Here is a 22,688-nt window from a genome sequence, read left to right as displayed (position 1 = left end):
AGGGAGGCAGCCGTGATGCTCTTGGGCGGCGTCTGTGTCGCCGGCGTGAAGAGGGAAGCGACGATGGCCATGGCGTCAAGAGGAAGGCGATGGCGGCGGCGTGAAGAGGGAGGCGATGGAGGCGACAAGTTTGTCCGATGGCGGCGTTGCATGGAGGAGAAGGAGATGAGCAGATGAGGAAGAGGAGGGGGAGCCAGTGTTGGCGAGGAGAAGGGAGGAGGTGGTGACCGACGACAAGAGGCGCTCGGAGGAGGCAAGGCCGGTCCAGTGGTGGCGGCGGCGAAGCCCCCAAAACCAACCCACGAAGCCGCCCCCTTTCTCAACAGTGCTTCCTTCCCAATTAAATCCCTACATAGTGTAATGACCAAAATGCCCCTCTTCTTCTCCCATATTTCCATCTGGGCCCCTAGCGTATATCCGTATCAATCATGATGGTAGTTAAAGTTAGGAAAGTTGTGGTACAGATTCTTGGCTCTAGATTATCGACTCCTAGCTCTAGATTATCGACTCCTAGCTCTAGACTACCAACCCTCGACTCCTAGCTCTAGGCTACCAACTCCCAACTCTAGGTTACCAACTACTGACTCTCGACTCTAAGCTACAGACTCCCGACTCTCGACTCCAGGCTATCGACTCTCATTTCAAGCTCCCTCAGATTAAACTGAAACGACCCCAACTATAAAGAATTAAAGTAATGAACCATTATCCTCTGAGGACATGGATTAGGTTGTTGTTATCACGATAAAGATAGAAAACATAGCTATTTACCTCAATATATATGAGTTGTAATGGGCATTTGTTGCGGGGAACGTGACCATGATCAGGGGAGATGAGGGGCACATGAAGAATTATAGGATCGTAAGCACATGAGAGGGGGGGGGGGGGTGAATCACGTGTATTTTAAAAAAAATTCTTTATCAAACTTTTAAAAACAAAGTGCACAGTAGAAAATAGTTAAGTAAAAAACCAAATAGAAAACCAAAAATAAGGACACGATCAGTTTACTTGGTTCGGAGCCTTCAATGACTTCTACTCCAAGACTCAGGTCCCTTAGACCTATAGATAAGCAATCCACTAATATTCTCTATCGGTAAACTCCCAGTAGAGTAATCGAATACCAAAAGAAGAATAAGAAAGTGTAATAACTCTATACTTCCTTAGCAATAAATTAAATGACTTTAAATTAAATCATTACCCAACATGATGATGTTGAAGTGGAAGTGCTCGTGTGTTGGTGTCAGTCTGCCAATAGTGCTCTGATGTAATCGAGTAGTAGCACGACAACAAGATAGTAATTTTGCACATAGTAAGAGCAACCGGATGATCGAGTAAGCATGTAGAAGATTGATATTTTAGCTTGATGTGCGTAATTTGTATATACTTTTATCCTTGTTTTAACGCACATTTACTTGCATTTCTTGATTACATTCTATGTTGTTACACCCTATTGTATTATTATTTTAGCATAATTACTCTCTTTGTTAGAGATCTACTCTTTTGTAGTTTTCTGATTGACAAGTTACGATTTGGAGAAGAAATGGAGACAAAACACATCTCGGAACAATATCAAGAAGAAGCTATGAAATGGTCGTACACCTTGGCATGACTATGTCTCTAATTTCTGAGGTCATGTACCTTCTAGAGCCCAAAAGGGGCATGACTATGTGGATCTACACGGACGTGCCTCCCATGCTGAAAAGAGACAGGACATGATCGTGCCTCAAGACATGGTCGTGCCTTTCTAGAGGCCCAGGAGAGGCCATTGCACAAGCAGAAGCTACTAGGGAGGTGGTCATGTGGATCTACATGGTCGTGCCTCCTCTAGTACAGGACTTTAAGACACGGCCGTGTTCAGGAGACATGGTCATGCCCCCTCAAATTTGAGTTCTTCGCCTTGGCATAGCCATAACACAACCCGTGTCTCACGAGGTCGTGCCTTGTTTATAAATAAGGGAGTTCTTCGCCTTGTTTATAAATAAGGGAGTTCTTCGCCTTGCTTATAAATAAGCGAGTTCTTCCTCCTTTCAAGGGGAGGAGAGTCCCCTTGGGGAGACTCTAGGTCACAAGATCCACACTCTATCTATGCTTCCTTCGATGATCCAAGGTCACTTTCGACGTCTCCATCTTCTCCAAACGCAAGGATTGGATCCAAAGACCCAGCATTGCATTTGGATAAGCTTTCCTTCTCTCTTCTCTCTTGAATTATTTAGAAAGTCTCTAATCTTTATGCCTTTGGGTTTAATTGTCCTTATCATGGAGTGGATTCTTTTATTCTAGGATTAAGAGAGTAATTGTAATGTGAGATTGATGTGAACTCTATGAATTTATCAATTTCCCTTCTAATGACATGTTTGTGTCTTGTATCTATTTGATTAAATGTGTGTGTGATATGTTTATGCTGATTTTCCATATTTAATTAATTGGATGTAAAGATCATGTAGGATAGTTGTGCTAGGGGGGGGGGGGTGAATAATACTCATGACTTTTCATGTTCATTTAAAAATCAGAGTAAAACACAATGGAATAAATAAAGAATGAAAGTAAAATCAACACTAATAAGTTTGTTTTTACTTGGTTCGGAGCCTTTGATGACTCCTACTCTAAGGCACATGATCATCAATTGCTTTCGTTAGGAAATCCACTAGGAGTAAGGATAGAAGATTCAAGTACAAGAACTACAATAATTTAATGCTGTAAACTAAATTATACCAACAACAATAGATCTGAAGATTCTTGCTTTTGGCCATCGGAGCAATGTTACAACGTCATTGAGGGCTTTTTTTATCAGTACGCAAAGAAAAAGTTGTTCGGATTGATGATCTTGAGCTGCTAGTCGAACCCTCCTTTTATAGCCCCATAAGTGCTTGGATCCTCACCCGGGCGCCTGGAGTGTGCTGATATGACAAACTCTCGTCGAAACTTCATCCGAGAAATTTATCCATGTCTGGGCACTCGAACCACCTCTGGTCACCTGGACTGTTGATGTGGGTCGGCCAACCAATGCATGACACCTTAGCTCGACGATGAACTTTTGCTGATCAAGGCGCCTAGACCCGTCCGGGTACCCAGACTGTCTAGGTGCCCCAGCAACCACTCGAGAGCTCCTCTTTGCTGCTAACTCGAGCGCCTAGAGCAACTCCGGGTGCCTAGACAAGCTCTAGGCGCTTGGAGCCCTATTTTCTAGCCACCTTTTGCTTTCAATCTCTTGCATTACAGAATTAGAAAGACAAGCAATAACATGTAAAGTAAAGTGCATTTTGACAGTTTTCGGACTGTTAGGACCTGACTTTGAGTTTTGCTGAAACTCTAGGTCAGACCGACATCTACTGTTTCCTCTATGGGGAACGTGTCTTCACTTACTTCTTTCAGGAGAGTTTATCTTTTGTCAAACCAGTCCTGCAGATCGACCCTAGGATTTCTCGCCTGGTGTTTGTGACCCCCAAGACTTTCACCTAGTGTCTTCGACCCATAGGATTTCGTTTGATGTCCTCTACCTGCCAAGACTTTGCCCAGTCCTATAAACCAGGACTTCATTGCCTAGCTGTAGCTAGGACTTTCCACCTACCTAGTGTCCACTAGGAATTTTTTGCCTAGCCTCAACTAGGACTTTCATCTTGCCTAAGATCACTTAGAACTTTCCTACACACTTAGCTAGAGTTGTTGATCACAATACAGTTTAACTTTGAACCTTCACCAAATATCAAAACACAAGTTTGATTAGCTAGTGCTTCCAACACCAATAGATCACTTACCCCGTAAAGGGGATGCTCTAGATCGTATGCCCAAAAACCTCATAACAGGGGTAACCGGACTTTCAAGACATCGCCTTGAAAGGGAGGGTAGTCTCTTACACGAAAGGACCTAATTAGGCTTAATGAGTTGTTCTTTATTCTATGTTAATAGGCTTCATTAGGTCCTCCACCTAGACTGCAGACCAAACTTTAAACTACCATAAATTTTGGCTCAGTTGGAGCCATGGCTCAATCAAAATATAAGAATGTAGATAATTTCAAGGACTACAACTTTAGTTCAGGGTAAAACATGAGCAAAACTAGGTTTAAAGGGTGAACAACTTGAGTTACGAGACCTCTATAATCCTAGTTAATCTGGGCAGTTTGGAGAAGGTATAAAAGGGTCAAAATCCTCATTATTTGACTCATCTTGGGTTTGGGACTTTGTCTCTCTCATTGGGGAAGGATTCTCCTCTTAGAGGGAATCCTAAATCTTCCATCTCCATTATCTCCGATGATTCATCCACCTCTAGAGCAAGGATTCCCTCCAACAAGACCGGCGACACACCAATAAGCATTCTCTTCTTCTATATCCATATTTTGAGTTGTAGATTCTATTTTTATTGTCTCTTAGTTGTATCTTTCTTATAATGCAGTAGATCTCTAGATCTAAGATGTAGGAAGTCACTATGATGTGATGTGATATATAAACTATGTATTTGGATATTTTCTTATTCAATGGAGTGTTTATATCATGTTCTATGCGTGTTGTATCTTCTATGTATTTGATAAAATGTATGAATGGTGTAAACATATAAATATGAGAAATTTATCTCTATGTTAAGGTTGTTACTAGACTAGATAATCAGAGGATCCTTAGTGACAAAGGATACTCATTTAACCTAACATATTTACCCTTAGTGACAAAGGGCATTGATACTTATCCACTTTCTAAACTCAAAAGATTTTAACATAAGAACTAATTCTTGTTAGAACATTCTAATTAGAGTTGATACACAAGTTCTACCATTAGGAAGTACATTAGATAGCTCTAGTGATTGTATGACTAGGGAGCCCTAGTGATAAGGGAAGTCCTTTTAACCGGACTTTTTAGAATTACTTCTTTACTTAATGGCATTGTGACTTAGAGAGTAGACTCTTCAGTGTGATCTTCACGAGGTCATACTAGACTTTGGTTAGAATCCCTATAAGAATATAAACATGGAGTTAAGGATATGAATAATGCAAAGGGACATTAACTAGCATCATGGTGAAACCAAAATCCTAGCATCTATCCATCCCTAAATCCAACTTCACTTTCTTCTCTCTTCTTTCTCTTCTCTCTCAACCTTTAGTTTCCAAACCTTTCAACCAATAATTCGAACATGTAGATAATTCATCGTACGAAGTTAACTAGTACTTAATCAATAGTTCTTATGGGATCGATATTTTATTACTTGACTATATCTGTGCACTTGCGGATTGCACACATTATACCCCTCCTCCGGTAAGGAAGTGCTATCAAACTTTAAGTCCTGCACTTGCTTGGATGCACGAAAATAGCCTTGTACTAGGTGATTATCTTTTACGGAGGGGGGAGGGCTAGTAGGTCACATTGCCATTGGATTAGCCAAGACATAGGGTTCGGAGGTCAGATAAAAAAGAACTATGACTTCCACCCCTTATGCTATGAGGGAAAACCTTTGAACAGGCCATGACCAACTTGGGATAAAAATTAAAGAAGAATTCTCTATCCTCCATTTTCTTAGGATAAAAGAAGTAATTAAATAGTAGAGCAGACAGAGGGATTCGATACAAATGGAATAAGATGACCACTCCGATTAATATATCGAATGAATGAGGCCCAACTGGGATAAAGGGATGAAGAAAATATTGAGATACCTCAGAGACAAGAGTAGGAATAGGAAAGTGGAGCCTGCTTATCAAATGACTTTGGAAGAAGGTTACACATCTCGAAGGGGGACAATTAAGGCGATCATTACCATTGGGGAGTATTAGGATATGGTCAGTCAAAATCCCATAAGTGGCCTTTATTCAAACTAACAAAGTATTATTAAAGCCAGATTCTACAAACTAGTACCAAGGAATAGATGAGGACCTCACAACTATCACAAGACCAATACTGGGATGTAGGCATTGACAAGAAAAGGGAAGGACAAAAGATAGGTTGGTAAAACTTCAACAAAGGGAAGATGAGGAACTTACTCAAGGAAGGAAATGCAGAGGACGTGAATTAAAGATGGATAAGATCAACGTACACATGAACAAGGGCTACACAAAGTGAAAATAGTCATCGCAATCTTATTTATATAGAAGGGCATCTTATCAAGACCCTTGGATCCTGACCATCTTGAAAAATGAGAAAGATCATCAATAGTTTGATCAAATATAGATTATGATAATTCCTAATAATTATTACACTAAGATAGGTAGTTAGTCTTCCCTACTAAATAGTCACCTCCCTTTAATGTGATGTAATCTAGGAGGTAATGACGTCTTCTAGGCTTGAAAAATGAAGATGATAAAGCATGTCGCACATTTAATGGGTGTTCTAGCAATTAAAGCGTAGAGATTGTTAAAGGATGTGCCCCTGATTTACTCTTTGCCACGAGGCAGAAGAATCAAGAATAAAAGAGAGTTTCCTTGCCACATCACATTAGTCCAGTCAGTCGGACTGTCACCTCCTTTGACTAAACTTGAGGGAGAGATTAGTGATAAAGGGGTAATCAATGAAGGTCATGTAGCTAAAAAGGTCAAAAGTCTTTCCACAATGGTAGTTAAAGTCAGGGAAGTTGTGCTATTGATCTCAACTCTCAGCTACAGGCTACCAACTCCCAACTTCCGACTCCAGGCTACTAACTCCCGGCTCCACACTACCAACTCCCGGCTGCCAACTGTAAGCTACCAACTCCTGGCACCAGGCTATCGACTCTCGACTCCAGGATACCGACTCCTGACTTGCATTTTAGGGTCCCTCAGACTAAACTGAAACGACCCCGTATACTAAGAATTAAAGAAATGAACCATTATTCTCGAAGGACATGGATAAGGATGTCGTTATCGCGAGAAAGGTAGAAAACACAACTATTTACCTAGACATAAATGGGCTATAATGGGCATTTATTGTAGTGAATGTGGCCATGATCAAGAGAGATGAGGGGCACGGGGAGAGGTAGCCGACCTCATGAGAAAAGGTACATATATATAATGCATTAAATCCTAATTTCTATGTAGCTTCTCCCTATCCAAAGTTTTACTTGAACGTCAGAGTGGCTGCATAGGGGAACCTCTTGACTATCATACTAACCCACTCCTTTGGGCATGTTCTTCATCTCAGGCGCTTTAGAAAGGCTTCCCGAGATTACATGACCTGGTGATCCTCCAGATAGTCAACAACAGCGACACCTCACCGGTGAGCTGACCATCGACATTCTCAAGTAGGATCACTTACCAACAACATAATTAAGTATTAGTTCGGATTAGTGATTTCCTAATCAACTAGAGGCATCATTTAATTATTGTTAGTTTCATAGTTTGCAAAATCATGATATGGATCGTATGATACGATCCTACGATCTAGAAGCACATCACTCCTAGATCATGTAAGATCATTTTTGGTGGTGGAATCAAAACAAGATAGTGGGATCAATAGAATCGGAGCAGGATTAGTATGATCCTACATTACAAATGAGTCTATGTACTTTTTTGTTAGGAGCTATTGATACAGAAGGTTTGAGAGGTGATAAATTTTGACTTGAATTGAATCACGAGACCTATAGTATATCAAATTAAAGTTTGTTCAGAGATCTACAGTTAGTTATTATTAGTTCTTTTTATTATCTTTTCAACTATTTATAATTTAGATTATTTTAATCTTTTGAAGAGTTAGGATTAGGGTTTTGAGACTATTTAAATATTTGTTTAGTTGTTTTGAGTTTTTTTTATCAATTATATTTTATCATTTATTTTTTCTAAAATAATGAATTTTGGGATGTCTATTGTCTGATATTCTACGGAATCAACAAATCTTTAGAAGATTATTTTTGGCATTCTTGTTTGAATTAAAAGATTTAATAGCTTCTGTTATACCAACTACTTTGTTGCCCTTTAAATTGGATTATCTTGTGAACTAAAAGAACATTCTTGAAATTGAATGAGATTATTATTATTGTGTTAATAGAAATTTTATACTCTTTCATTTTGTGATATGAAAAATATAAATATTATTAAGTGTTATTGTACTATAATGGAAGTTACATTACTAGTTAATTTAAATTTGTCCATGTAATAATATCAATTGTATGCTTACATGCATATGTAAAATTGTTAATCTATTTATATGCAAATGACTTTTTAAAATCTTTTTCTAATTATTAATCATACTATAAAATTTCAAAGGTTTTTGATAGAATCATACAATTTTATTATTGATCATGATCGATATGATCTTAACCCCAAATTGATCTTATGTAAGATCACAATTCTACAAACTAAGATTAGCTCCCACATTATGATTTTAATGTTTAAATTTTAATTTTAGTTAGTTTGAATATTTTATCAAACAGTTGAAAGCATTCCATTGAACCTTTTGAGGTGAATGTTGGACCATCTTATATAAGCTTTGTGTAGCTTGTTTGGGACATTATCTATTGGTCCAATTTGCACTAAAGGTCTAACTCGAATTTTGATAAATGATAAGTGAATTAAGTTAGGTATTTTTTTAATTTAATACATTTACCAAGCGTGCAGGTATTGGCGGGTCTAGGGGACCTGACACTAGGATGAAACCCAACTAGGTCTTAGGACCCAATAGTTGGTGTGAAACTCAAATAGGTCAAAGGGCTGACCTGATATCTAGTGGGAAGTTCGGTTGGGTCCGCGGGATCTGATAGCTAGCCGAAATCTAGTTGGGTTTGTGGACCTGACAACTAGTGAGTAGACCTCGTGGGTCGAGAGCTTAGTCGATATACTGCAAGTTAGTAAGTGAAAGTAAGTTAATGGAGGAAAGTGACTTAGTGAGGATGTACCCTAATTGAGCGGATAGTAGACGTCAGTCCAATTTAGATCTATTTCGGAAACCTAAATTGAGATCATGTCTAGATCATAGTCTGGAGGATAGAGTCTAAGTCATAAATAAATCATATTATAACTATGCTAACTTTATTTTATAATTTAGATATTTTTGTATTGGACTAACCCATATTGCAAGGCAAAATGAGCATAAAGTGTCTCAGATGAATAGTACCTGAGGCGCATTCGGGAGCTTTAAAGGTGCCTTGAGTATTGTTCATGGAAGGCGCCTTCGAAGGCTTGGAAGGTGCCTTCCATCAGTTAAAATCAGACTTCGTCAACGATAAGGCTGTACTGTACGGGATCAAATTTTATGCATTGAAGACGCCTTTAATGCTATGGAAGGCACCTTCCACACTCTATAAAAGAGCTGCTCGACCCAAGCTTCATCATCAACTCTTCTACAAGCTTCTACATGTCTGTTTGAAATTCCGAATGCTCCAACTTTCCACTATTGCTCTGCTATGACGTTGCTACATTCGACTACTACTGAGGAGCCATCCAACATCGAGCCTAAGCCAATCATCCTCTAAAAGTGTTAGGTAATGATAATTTAAATTTTGTGCAACGACGTGATTCACCTCTACTGAGGAGCTAGTACCTCTAAAGTGTTAGGTAAAAAAAACACGTGATTCACCCCCCAACCCCTCATGTGCTCATGATCTAACAAGTGGTACTAGCAGAGTCAAGTTAGCTCTGTATTAGTGCAACGACCGATCGAGCAGGGGGCTCATTGCTTTTTTGATTTTCCGGTTTCTATCACTTAATTATAACGACAATCTTTGTCTTTTTGCCACACTATTTATCTCAAGACCAAGGCTTGGTATCTGTCTTAAGTTTTCCTTTCAGAAATTAATATCCCAAACCGAGGGATCTAGCAGTCTTCGTCCCCACCTATTCAAAAGAGACGACTTCCCTTACTTAAAGAGACGAATGGAAGTATACCTGAAGACTAACTTCGACCAGTGGTTCAACATCACCAAAGGATACAAGGCGTCAGTCGACCACAACACCAGAACTCCAATTAATTTAGAAAATTGGAATTTGGAGATGAAGAAGAAGGCCCGAAGTGACTTCAAAGCGCTCAATACAATTCAATGTGGTCTAACGGAGGAGGAGTTGAACCATGTTGGACTACACAAGAACGTAAAGGAGTTGTGGGACGAGTTCATAGAACTACACGAAGGGACCAACGATGCAAAGATAACTAAAAGAGATTTATTTTTAAATAAGCTATTTAATATCATAATCCAAGAAGGAGAGACTGCAAATCAGTTGCACGCAAGGATCAAGGACATCCTCAACGGGCTCCACACAATTGGCCATCAGATGGAGAGCCAAGATCTAATAAGGTATGCTCTAAATGCATTTCCTCTAAATGCACTGTGAGCATCCATCGTGGATGCTTATAAAATTTCAAAGAGTCTATCTAAATTGAAATTAGATAAACTTTTCTATGAACCAGAACTACACGAACAAACTAACGCCAAACCAGTCGAGAAGGGTATTGCTCTCATTATAGGATTGTCCAAAGAAAAGTCCAAAACCAAACTAGAACTAGAAATGAGTCTAACCCAGACTCATACGATGAAGAATACCTAGCGAATTTGATAAGCTTGATTGCCCGAATCTCAAAAAAAAAAAGAAAGCCCTCAGGCAACTTGGGACAAATCTTCCATGGAAGAATCAGATAGTGATGAATCGAAGCACACCAAGTACCTCGCGTTGATTGCATATGGACCAGAATTGGAAAGTGAATTGAAAGACGGGGTTGAACCCGAATCAAGCCACGAGTTTGTACTCGTTTCCGAAGGTTCCGACAAGGTACAATCTATTTTAAGTAAAAAGTTTTTCAAAATAATTGCATGTTTACATAGGAAATTGACTATTTCTTAAAATCAAATAAATGAACTAAGTATAGAAAATAAAACACTTAATGAACAACTAAAATTAACCTTAACGACTAAGCCGATTCTAGCTAGAATCCCAACTCAAGTTACAAAACTTGAGGAGGGCAATTCCATATTAAAAGGTGAAGTAATTGAACTAAAACAACTTCTAGAAAAAATCATAACTATATATAAGTACCTTGATATGATAATTGGATTACAAAGAGTTATGTACAATAAGTCCGGAATCGAATACAAGTCTAGCTCGATTAACAAAACCTTTATATCTCTAATCACCAAAAATAAAAATCAAACAAAAGCATGGGTTCCAAAAGCATATCTAACCATGCAAGTAGGACCAAATTAATATTATGTACCTAAAAATAAAATACAATACCTAAAACCAAATCAGAATAAACTAAATAACTCAACCTTGATCTCAAAAATTAAACCTTCAAACCTAAAAAAATAAAAAGAATTAAAATAAATAAAAACTAAACTTAAGCTATATAAATAGAAAATTAATCTAAACTCAAACTATAAGCAAGTCTATTATAACTATAAAGCAAATTGGCACAAACCTAAAACTTAAAACCCAAAGTTCAATAATTCAGGAGGAGGCTCTAAATTAGTTAGCATCTCCAAAATAATAATTTACTCGGCTGGGTAATTAGGACTAGCTTAATTAGGGATAAAAGTTTATCTTGACAAATAATATTAGAGAAGTTTTGGATGATAGTAGGTTGGAGAATCTCTGTCTATGCATGTTTAGGAAGATATGGTTTCGACCTGGTGTATTTGGTTTAGTGGAACTAATTGAAACTATCTCTTGCTAATTCTAACTTGTTCGACTAAGGTTTTATACTAAGTTCAGTGGGTAGAGCTAATTAGAAAATTTTGAAAGTGTGGTTACTCTAATGGTGTCCAGGTGACTCACCACAACTTAGATGTTTATCCAAAAAATATCTGCTTATTGAACCCAAAGCTAAATTTGAATCTAACACAAGTTAAACCAAATTCTGAAATTTAACTTAACTCATCTCACAAAATTATAGGATTCTCTGATTGAAAATATAGATCAAGTGAGATGAATAAGGAATAAATTAAATTAAATTAAAACTTAAAATTTAAAACTCAAATTAAAACTGAAAATTTAAACTCAAATTAAAACTTAACTTAAAAATTAAAATTAAAATTTAAACTTAACTTAAAAATTAAAACATACCTTAAAATTAAAACTTAACTTAAAATTAAACAAAAATTTAAAATTAAATCAAACTTCAAAACAAATTCAAAGTCAAATTTAAATTAAAATAAATTAATTTAGTCAAAGTAAATTAACATTAATAATGACTCCTACCTTTTTAAAAAAACTAAGTAGATATTGAATAGTGGTTATGCTAGACATATAACTGAGATCACACCATGTTCACTCAACTAACATATAAAATCTTAGGAATAGTTGCCTTTGGAAACAATGACAAACTTAAGGTAATTAGGATAGATAATATTGAACTCAAAACTAACTTTATTATTAAGAAGGTATTACTTGTTGATAATTTTAAATATAATTTACTTAGCATTAGTTAGTTGTGTGATTCAGGATATAAGGTTAGGTTCTTATCTTCTAAATATTTAATTAAGCACATAGATAGCCCTAACATAAAACTAAAAGAGTTTAGAAAGGAAAACATCTATGCAATTAACCTAACTATCTCTTCACTTAAGTGGCATTTGACAAAGAAGGAAGAAGTCTAGTTATGACATAGAAGAATGCCCCACACAAACTTCAAAAATTAACAAAATTAAATGACTTAGTTAGAGACTTACTAAAATTACCTAACTTAGATTTAACAATCTTTAATGTTTGTCAACAAGGAAAGTAAACCAAATATATCCATAAATCAACTAATCAAACTCAAACAAATTAAATACTATAATTATTGCACCTGGACCTATTTGACTCCCATGGAATCAAATCAATAAATGGGAGTTTGTATTGTCTAGTAATAATAGATGACTACTCAATGAAGGATTGAAAAGAATTTAGATATCTCCACAATGATATGATATTGTCCACTTTGGGCCTAAGCCCTCATGGTTTTCCTCTTGGGTTCTACCCAAAAGAGCTCATATCAATAAAGATATCTTTCTCTTATAAACCCATGATCTTTCCCATATATTTTCAATGTGGGACTATGTTTGCAACCTTGCAACTCTAACAATCTCCCCCTCAAATAAAGGACCATAGACTCCTTAACGTATGATCCTTGGCCCACTAGGACTTCTTGCCCCTCCGTCCACCCGACCTACTAGGACTTCCTTGCCTAGCTGCAACTAGTACTTCCTGCCTCTCGATCCAGCCGACCTACTAGAACTTCCTACCCCTCTGTCCATTTGACCTACTAGGACTTCCTTGCCTAGCCGCAACTAGGACTTCCTGCCTAATGTCTGGTTCTGTTGATCCAGACATGGGAGCCGTCACTTCTTTGTTCGAGGTTAATATTCCACTCACATGGTTCGATTGGACCATGACTCTTGTGCACAGTCAGCGGTTAGTCTTTCTGGCAGTCTGGACTCTGATACCAATTGAAGGATTGAAAAGAATTTAGATATCTCTATAATGATATGATATTGTCTACTTTGGGCATAAGCCCTCATGATTTTGCTCTTGGGCTCTACCCAAAAGGTCTCATACCAATGGAGATATATTTCTCTTATAAACCCATGATCTTTCCCATGTATTTTTAATATGGGACTATGTTTTCAACCTTGCAACCCCAAAACTCAAGGTTCACTTGGGTGAAATTCTTAAAAAATAAAAATGAAACATTTGAAGTCTTCAATGTTTTTTACAAACAAACTAAAAATAAGAAAGACTAAAAAATCAAACGAATTAGGAGTGATAATGAAGGTAAATTTAAGAATCATAATTTTAATATATTTTTCTAGGAAAATGGCTATCATCAAGAATTTTCATGCCCTAAAATACTCCAACAAAATGTAGTAGTTTAAAGGAAGAATAGAACCCTACTTGAAGTCTCCAGGGCAATGCTAAATGAATATCAACTTCCAAAATACTTTTGGGCAGAAGCTATTAGTACAATTTTCTATATATAAAACTAAACTACAATACATAAAAATTATAATAAGACTTCATTTGAACTCTATTATAATAAAATACCTAATATCAAATATTTTAAAGCATTTAGATATCCGTTTTATATATTAAATACAAGAGAATACTTAGAAAATTTACCTCAAAAGTAGAAAATAGAATTTTTGTAGGTTACTTATTAAACAGTAGAGGTTATAGAGTATATAATAAAAATACACTAAGAATTGAAGAAATCATAAATGTAAAATGTGGAAAATCTAACCATAACCTAGAAGAAACTCATATTCAACCAACTAATTTTGTTATAAATAGCATAGTCAAGGGGAAGCAAATAAAAACCTAAATCAAGAACATAAAGAAGAACATCAACCACAAAAAAAAAATGAACAAACTAGAACTATAAGGTTTAACCCAAAGCACCCACTTGAATAAATAATTGGTGACCAAGACTTAAGGGTCTAAACTAGATCAACTTTTAGAAATCTAAGACAAATAGATTTAATCTCTAACATCAAACCCAAAATAATAGAAGAATCACTAAGTGACATAGATTGGATCTTAGCCATGCAAGAGGAACTGGCTCAATTTTAAAAAAAATGAAGTGTGCAATCTAGTTTTATTACCAGAACATAAAAAATTAATAGAAATGAAATTGGTCTTTAGAAATAAACTAAATGGTAAGGGGGAAGTCACTAGAAACGTGGCTAGATTAGTAGTAAAAGGATTTAGTCAAGTTGAGAGACTTAACTATGATGAAACATATGTCCCTGTCGCCACATTTGAATCAATTAGAATGTTGTTGAGCTATGCGGCCCATAAGGGTTTCAAATTATATCAAATGGACGTAAAGATGACATTTCTCAATGGATTAATTAAAAAAGAGGTATATGTAGGTCAACCCCTAGAGCTTGAGAGATTAGAATACCCTAACCATGTGTTTAAATTAAAGAAAGCTCTTTATGATTTAAAACAGACTTCTAGAGCTTCGTATGAAAGGTTAACCACATACTTAATCTTGAAAAGCTTCAAACAAGGTCAATTAGACCCAATCCTCTTTGTTAAAATAATTAATCAAGATTTCTTTATCGCTTAAGTCTATGTAGATGATATAATATTTGGGTCAACTAATTCAAAACTTCTACAAGAGTTTATAACGTTGATGGAACAAGAATTTAAAATGAGTCTAGTAGGACAACTAACATTCTTCCTAGGTCTACAAATCAAATAAACAAATGAAGAAAATTATGTTTATCAATAAAATAATACACTTGAATTACTCAAGAAGTTTGGAATTGAAAACTTCAAGGAAATTAAAACTCTAATGGCCACTAATGTAACACTAAACAGTGATTAAAATGGAAAACCTATAGACCTCAAATATTACAGAAGTATTATAGGAAGCCTACTATACCTAACTGCCAGTCAACCTAATATTTTATTTATAGTTAGTATGTGTGCTAGGTACCAAACATACGCTAAGGAGTCACACTTGGCTAATGTTGAAAGTGTTAGCTAGAGCCCTAGAGCCAATCATATGATGATTATTGTATGGACTTATTATATCATATTCCTATGTATATAAAGGCATTTTTTTTTGTTATTATACTTACTTGTATGGGTTCCAAATAACTAAGTATAATAATATCTTTGAGTAGAAGGTTCTTATCTATATCAATCGATTGGTTGAATCGATAGTGAGATGATATAGAGAACACTACTCTTAATCATTCCTAGTCAAGTATTAACATTCAGGGATAATGTTAATGTGACGAGACTAGTATGTAGGTCAACTCGATGACTTGATCTCACAAGTCATGGATATAGAGATATCAAATTGATACATGGGTATGCATTGGAGAATGTATACTGAATGACCCACCATGAGAAAATATCATGGATCGTTATATGAGTGTCATATACTTTCTCATGTGGCTATTAGTATAACTATTAGTCCTTAGACCTGAAGTCACCATGGTTCCCTACATAAGGAGTTGCATACTTTGGCTTCGTCAAATGTCACCCGTAACTGGGTGGACTATAAAGGCGATTACTGGGTATGTAACAAATTATGCAGAGGGATGTGAGTGATGTAGATGGGATCTATCCCTCCCATATAACGGGAGTGACATCGTTATTCTTGATAGAGTGAGACTACTAAGTGCATGGCCATGCCCAAGTGAGTCAATATGAGATATTGAGCTCATTGGATTAGAGTGAGTCTACTTGGAGTTCAAGATTTAGATTGATTAGAGGATGACACGGTCTATGCCTCACATTGATCAACCTAGATGTCAAGGATAGAAAGACACTTGTCATATATTGTGAAGAGTCACAATTAGTAGTCACAATGGTGAGTTGGATCTCAACATTCTTGTAACTTGGGTAGTAATGATGTGTTGCTAGATACCGCTCATTACTTATACTTCTAAAAGGGTTTAAGAGCATTGCCAACATTACAAGAACCTATAGGGTCACACAGAAAGGGAAATTAGATGAAGATTAGGTTCATTTGATGAACCAAGAGTATTAGGTTCATGTGATGAACCAAATTGGATTAAGAGTAATCCAAATTAAACTAATTGAGTTGGACTCAATTTGATTCATGTGTTCAATGGATCTAATTTAGATTATGTTTCATTGAATCAATTTAATCAATGAATAGAGATTCATTATATTAAATTGATTTGAATCAAATGGTTAGATTTGATCAACCATGGGAGAGAAGTGGTCAAGTTTGACTTGACTTGAGAGGGAAGATGAAAGGTCAAGTTGAACATGACCATTGCCACCTCATTTGTGAGTTGGCATTAAGTGGGCCAATGATGATGTTCTACATCATCAAGGTTGGCTTATGTGTGTGCCACATCATGAGGGAAATCAAGAGTTGTGACCCTTGATATCCCATGGAGGTTTAAAACCTCTCCTTGAAGTGGCCGGCCACTTAACTTATTGTGAGAGTTCCATTTTGTTTTGTAACTCCATCTTCTTCCTCTTTGCTTTCTTCTTCTCTCCCTCTCCTCCACCTTGGCCGAAACCTCCTTGACTGCTAGCACACTTAAGAGGTTTTTCTTCACCTAATTGTTCGTGTGGATACACATAGAGGGGTGTTCACTTGACACCCTTGAGATCCAGCATCTTCTTGGACGAGCGGGATAAGCGAAGGGCTTCGCTACAAAGGTATATCTTTCTTCCTTATAGATCTAAGGTAGATCTAAGATTAGAGAAACTTGTACATGAAATTATGAAATTTTTATCTTCGCACGGATCTGGTGGCATGGGACTTCGGGGTTTCCGCAACGCAAAAAGTAATTTTTGCGGTTCGAAAGTCCCAACAGTGGTATCAGAGCCACATACGAAGCGTGTATGAGTTTCATTTTTGTTTTTATAAAAAACATTCACATCTGTAAGTTTCTATATATTTACAATTTTTTATAGATTTTATGGGTATTTTTCTCGTATAGGCGAAGCAACAAGTGTTTGGACACTTGTAGGCTTCGACTACCGAGAAAACCTTTCCGAAAGGCAAGGTTTCACCCAAATCATTTTGGGACAGTGGCTTAAGGCACTGTAAGATCGTCATAGGACACTTGTAATATTAATTTCATGAGAAGGGGCGCTGCCCCTAACCCCGCAAGGGGCATTGTCCCGCAATCGCGCCCGAAAATCGCTAAACGGGACCGCCGAAAAATTTTTGACTCATAAAATTGTAAAAATAGTAGTAAAAATTACAGAAATTTATGGAAAATACATAATTTAGTATTATGTATAATTTTTTGATGGTCATGGCCCAAAACCCCAATTAGATTGGAAAAATTATGTTGTAATTCATAATATGGCCTACGTGTCATTTTGTGTGTTTGTGCGTGTTGTATATGATCGTGACCTGCGCGTCGTGCCTTCCTTTATTTTATATTCCTGTTGTAAATAGTTTAGACTCGAATGTAACTTGAGTTTCAAATTTGTAATGTACAAAAAAAAATTAAGCGGTGGAAGGTCCACTCGAGGAGGAGTTACGAGGAGGGTGCGAGCAACACATGGCGGTCAAAGGGAGGAGCTTGGAGAAGCTGTTGACCCTAGGTTGACCGTCCGATCTTCTCATTGGCTTGCGAAGATCGTAGTAGGGCCATGACCTAACAAAATTTAATTAATTGCTTGTGTGTGTGTGATGCATGCTCGTGTAGAGTAATTAATTAGTGCTTTAACGATTAGATTAAATCTAAATCACATATATGATGCACCACGATTAGATTAGATCTAAATCGTGTATATGATACACATCAACGATTAGATTAGATCTTAATCACGACAACTCAAAAATGTCTACCATGCCGTGATACTCATCACTACCTCGATCACATGTTGTTGTTGAATCTGCCAAAGCAGAGCAACGCATATTATCTTGGTATGGTGCGGAGGGACAATCTTGGCCCCGCCTATCAACGCATGGGTGAGTACAAACTCAATTAGATTGAGTAAAACTAGTTAAACTCAATTGGATTGGGTTTAACTATAGGCATTTTCCAATGGTTGGTAGATAGGTCAAAATCACATTTATATTAACTCTTGGGCGATTTAGCCAAAGCTAACTCAAGTTTTAATATACATGTGAATCTTGATCCTATAAACAATAGTTGCATAGAGATGTAATTGGTAATTAGTTACCTACCGATCATACTAAGTCTTGGGCAATTTAGCCAAAGCTAACTCAGGGCGTAGTATGATGTGGATCTTGTCCCGCAAGAATTATAGCTAGTTGGTTAGAATCTAATCAGTGTGGTTGACCATATCCATGACTTGATTCTACAAAAGTTTTATAATTCAGTGGGAGTATCATTTAGTTAAAAGCCTAATTAAATGATTAGTGGAATATGATTATTTATTTTCTGCATTTTTTGTTGTAGATTGCCATGTCGTCAAACACGAATACCTTCTCCCTGCGTTCTGTCCTTGATAAGGACAAGCTCAACAGAGCTAACATCCTGGACTGGTACAGAAACCTGAGAATTGTTCTCACTCAGGAAAGGAAACTATACGTCCTGGAGACGCCCATTCCCGAGGCACCTCCTGCCACTGCCACGCGAGCTCACCGTGATGCTTATAAGAAGCATCAAGATGATGAATTAGATGTGTCCTGTCTCATGCTCGCGACCATGAACTCTGAGCTTCAGAAGCAACATGAGTTGATGGGTGCTTATGATATGGTTGAACATCTTCGCCAACTATATCAAGGACAAGATAGGCATGAGAGATTTGAGATCTCTAAGGTACTGTTTCAGTGCAAGATGCAAGACAAGACTCCCATAGGTCCATTTGTACTCAAGATGATTGGGTACATAGAAAACCTACAGAGGTTGGGATTTCCCCTTGGCCAAGAGCTGGCTACTGACTTGATCTTGCAATCCTTACCGGAGAGCTATAGTCAATTTGTCATGAACTACAACATGAACGAAATTGACAAGTCATTGCCTGAGCTGCTAAGCATGTTAAGAACTGCTGAGCTCAACCTTAAGAAGGTAAAACCCAACTCCATTTTGATGGTGCAAAAGGGCAAAGGCAAGGGCAAGCCTAAAGGTAAGGGAAAGTCCAAAGCTAAGGGCAAAGGCAAGGCACTGAAACTGAAAGGAGGGGTTGCCAAGGATACTACCTACTTCCACTGCGGTCAGACCGGGCACTGGAAGAGGAACTACAAAGTCTACCTGGAAGATCTTAAGAAGAAGAGAAGTGAGACTTTTTACTTCAGGTATATATGTTATAGAAGTTAATCTCTCTATTTCTTCATCATGGGTATTAGATGCCGGATGTGCTTCTCACATTTGTACTAATGTGCAGGCGTTGAGAAATAGCAGGGCATTGACAAAGGGCAAGGTGGACCTACGAGTATGCAATGGAGCACGGGTTGCTGTTGTTACTGTAGGGACTTACTTTCTATCTCTGCCCTCTGGGCTTGTACTAGAATTAGATGAATGTTGTTATGTGCCTGCTCTTACTAAGAACATTATATCAGTTTCTTGTTTAGACAAGAAAGGCTTTTCATTTATAATAAAGAACAAATGTTATTAAGTTTATTTAAATGATATGTTCTATTGTAGTGCACCTCTGAGAACGGACTCTATAGTCTAGACTTAGAGAACCCCATCTCTAACATAAATACCAAAAGGTTCAAATCAAATCAAATGAACCAAACCTATCTCTGCACTGTCACTTAGGTCATATAAATGACAAACGCTTATCCCAGCTCCATAAAGATGGTTTGCTGGACTCATTCGATTTTGAATCATATGAGACATGCGAGTCATGCCTACTGGGCAAGATGACCAAGACTCCCTTTAGTGGACACAGTGAAAGAGCGACTGACTTGTTAGGACTTATACATAGTGATGTATGTGGACCTTTCAATGTTGCTGGCAGGGGTGGTTATATGTACTTCATTACATTTACTGATGACTTCAGTAGATATGGTTATGTGTATCTGATGACACATAAGTCAGAATCCTTTGAAAAGTTTAAAGCATTTAAGAATGAAGTACAAACTCAGCTTGACAAGAGTATTAAGATATTTCGATCAGATCGAGGTGGAGAATACCTTAGCCATGAGTTTCGTGACTATCTAGCTGAGTGTGGGATTCTATCCCAGCTCACTCCTCCTGAAACACCATAGTGGAATGGTGTATCCGAAAGAAGGAATCGTACCCTATTAGATATGGTACAGTCTATGATGAATCACACAGATCTTCCTACATCTCTTTGGGGCTATGCTCTGGACACAGCAGCCTTCATACTCAACCGTGTTCCATCCAAGGTTGTGATAAAGACACCATATAGGATATGGACTGGGAGAGATGCCCAGGTGTCGTTTATGAGGATTTGGGGTTGTGAGGCTTACGTTCGACGTCAAGTCTCGGATAAACTAGGACCCAAATCTGATAAGTACTATTTTATAGGATATCCCAAAGAAACGAAGGGATATTACTTCTATATTCCTAGTCAATACAAAGTAGTTGTGGCTAAGACTGGGGTTTTTCTAGAAAGGGACTTTGTTTCTAGAAATACTAGTGGGAGTACGTTCAATCTTGAAGAAGTTCAAGATATGGATCATAACACTGATGCCTTGATGGAAGTTGAACTGGAACCACAAAGTGTTGTTGATGATAAGATTGTTCCACAAGGAGTTGAGGAACAACAACCAGTTCAAGTAGACATACCTCTTCGTAGGTCTGATAGGGTACATCGTCAGCCTGAGAGATACTCATTTCTCCTGTTTGACCATGATGACGCTCATTGAGAATGAGCCTACCTCCTATCAGGAAGCTGTGATGAGACCAGATTCTGAGAAATGGCTAGAGGCCATGAGATCCGAAATGGAATCCATGTACACCAACCAAGTATGGACTTTAGTTGATCCACCTGAAGGGGTAAAACCCATTGGGTGTAAGTGAGTCTTTAAGTGAAAGACTGACATGGATGGACTTATATATAAGGGTCGTCTGGTAGCTAAAGGTTTCAAGGAAATTCATGGTATTGACTATGAAGAAACCTTTTCTCCAGTAGCGATGTTTAAGAGCATTCAGATCATGCTTGCTATTGCAGCATACCACGATTATGAGATCTGGCAGATGGATGTCAAAACTGTGTTTCTGAATGGAAACCTACTTGAGGATGTGTTGATGTGCGTAGATTATATACTCTTTTATGCATGTTTTTACGCACATTTACATACTTTGAGCATGCTTGATCTATGCATTTTTATACTTCCAGCTTTCCTTTTAGCATATTTACTCTTTTGGTTCGGAGATCTGCTTTTCGTGCATTTTCTGTACACAGGAGTCGAAATTGGTGAAGATTATGCGTCCTCGGGCAAGCTTGGAAGTAATTGAAGGGAGAGAGCATCAGGCCGTGTACCACACATGGCCGTGTGTGAATCTCACACGGCCGTGTCTTGATTTGAAGAAATCAGAGCAGATGCTTTACATGGCCGTGTGCATCTACATGGCCGTGTGAGGTTTCCAGAGGCCAAGCAGGTGGTGGCCGTGTGCATCTACACGGCCGTGTGAGGTTTCCAGAGGCCAAGCAGGTGGTGGCCGTGTGCATCACACTGCCGTGTGAAGTTTCCAGAGACCAAGCAGGTAGTGGCCGTGTGCACCACACGGCCATGCAACTTTGGCAGAGAGGGAACTGGACATGGCCGTGTGAATCTCACACGACCGTGTCGTGGGGCCGTGTGGCGCCCGATTTCCTCCTCTATTTAAACCTTCCTTCATGAATTGAAAGGGGATCTCTCCCCCTTTGGGAGAATGCAAGATTTGGTGGTTTCCTCCCATTCTTGGGAGGATTTCTGGGCGATCCGAGGGGAGTTCTTGACGATTTCGACTCCGGAGCGAGGATTGGATCCGAAGACGAGGCTTCTTCGTAGATAAGTTTTCTCTTTCCCCCTTTTCTTGGTTTCTTGGATTGGGGATTTAAGAAATGCTTGTAATCTTTATTTCTTCGGGTATTCTTCCTCGATTCATGGAGTAGATCTTGTATTCTAGGATTAAGGGAGTATTTGTATGATGGATTGATGTAATCTCTTGTGGATTTGCCATTTTCTTGTTTCAATGACATTGTCTTGCTTGTATCAATTAGATCTTGAATGATTAATAGTGATTTGTGCTTAATTCTCATTCTTGATTGATTGTTTGGATTTCTTGTGGACTTTGTAAAGATAAACTCTCACTCGATCATCCGAGGGATCCACGTGACAGGTGCAAGCCCGTGTAAGGACGTTTGAGAGATAATCTTGAAGAGGAAATAGGAATATTCAAGAGAGTAGGATGGATTTTGTGATTAGTTTCCTGTATCTTGATAGATTAATAAGTTGTG

The 22,688-nt window shown here is 37.8% G+C and overlaps 1 protein-coding gene across 1 annotated transcript; it reads left to right on the top strand.

The window, feature by feature from the left end:
* The first annotated feature begins 9,755 nt into the window (after positions 1-9,755).
* Positions 9,756-10,211, top strand: LOC122011109. The gene has a single exon (XM_042567539.1). It carries the CDS (start codon positions 9,756-9,758, stop codon positions 10,209-10,211), a length of 456 nt encoding a protein of 151 aa, XP_042423473.1.
* The last annotated feature ends 12,477 nt before the right edge of the window (positions 10,212-22,688 follow it).

The sequence above is a fragment of the Zingiber officinale genome, chromosome 8A, assembly GCF_018446385.1.
Source record: "Zingiber officinale cultivar Zhangliang chromosome 8A, Zo_v1.1, whole genome shotgun sequence".
Lineage (NCBI taxonomy): Eukaryota > Viridiplantae > Streptophyta > Magnoliopsida > Zingiberales > Zingiberaceae > Zingiber > Zingiber officinale.
Note: the sequence above shows the minus strand (reverse complement) of the source record. Positions and strands in the feature narration are given on the sequence as shown.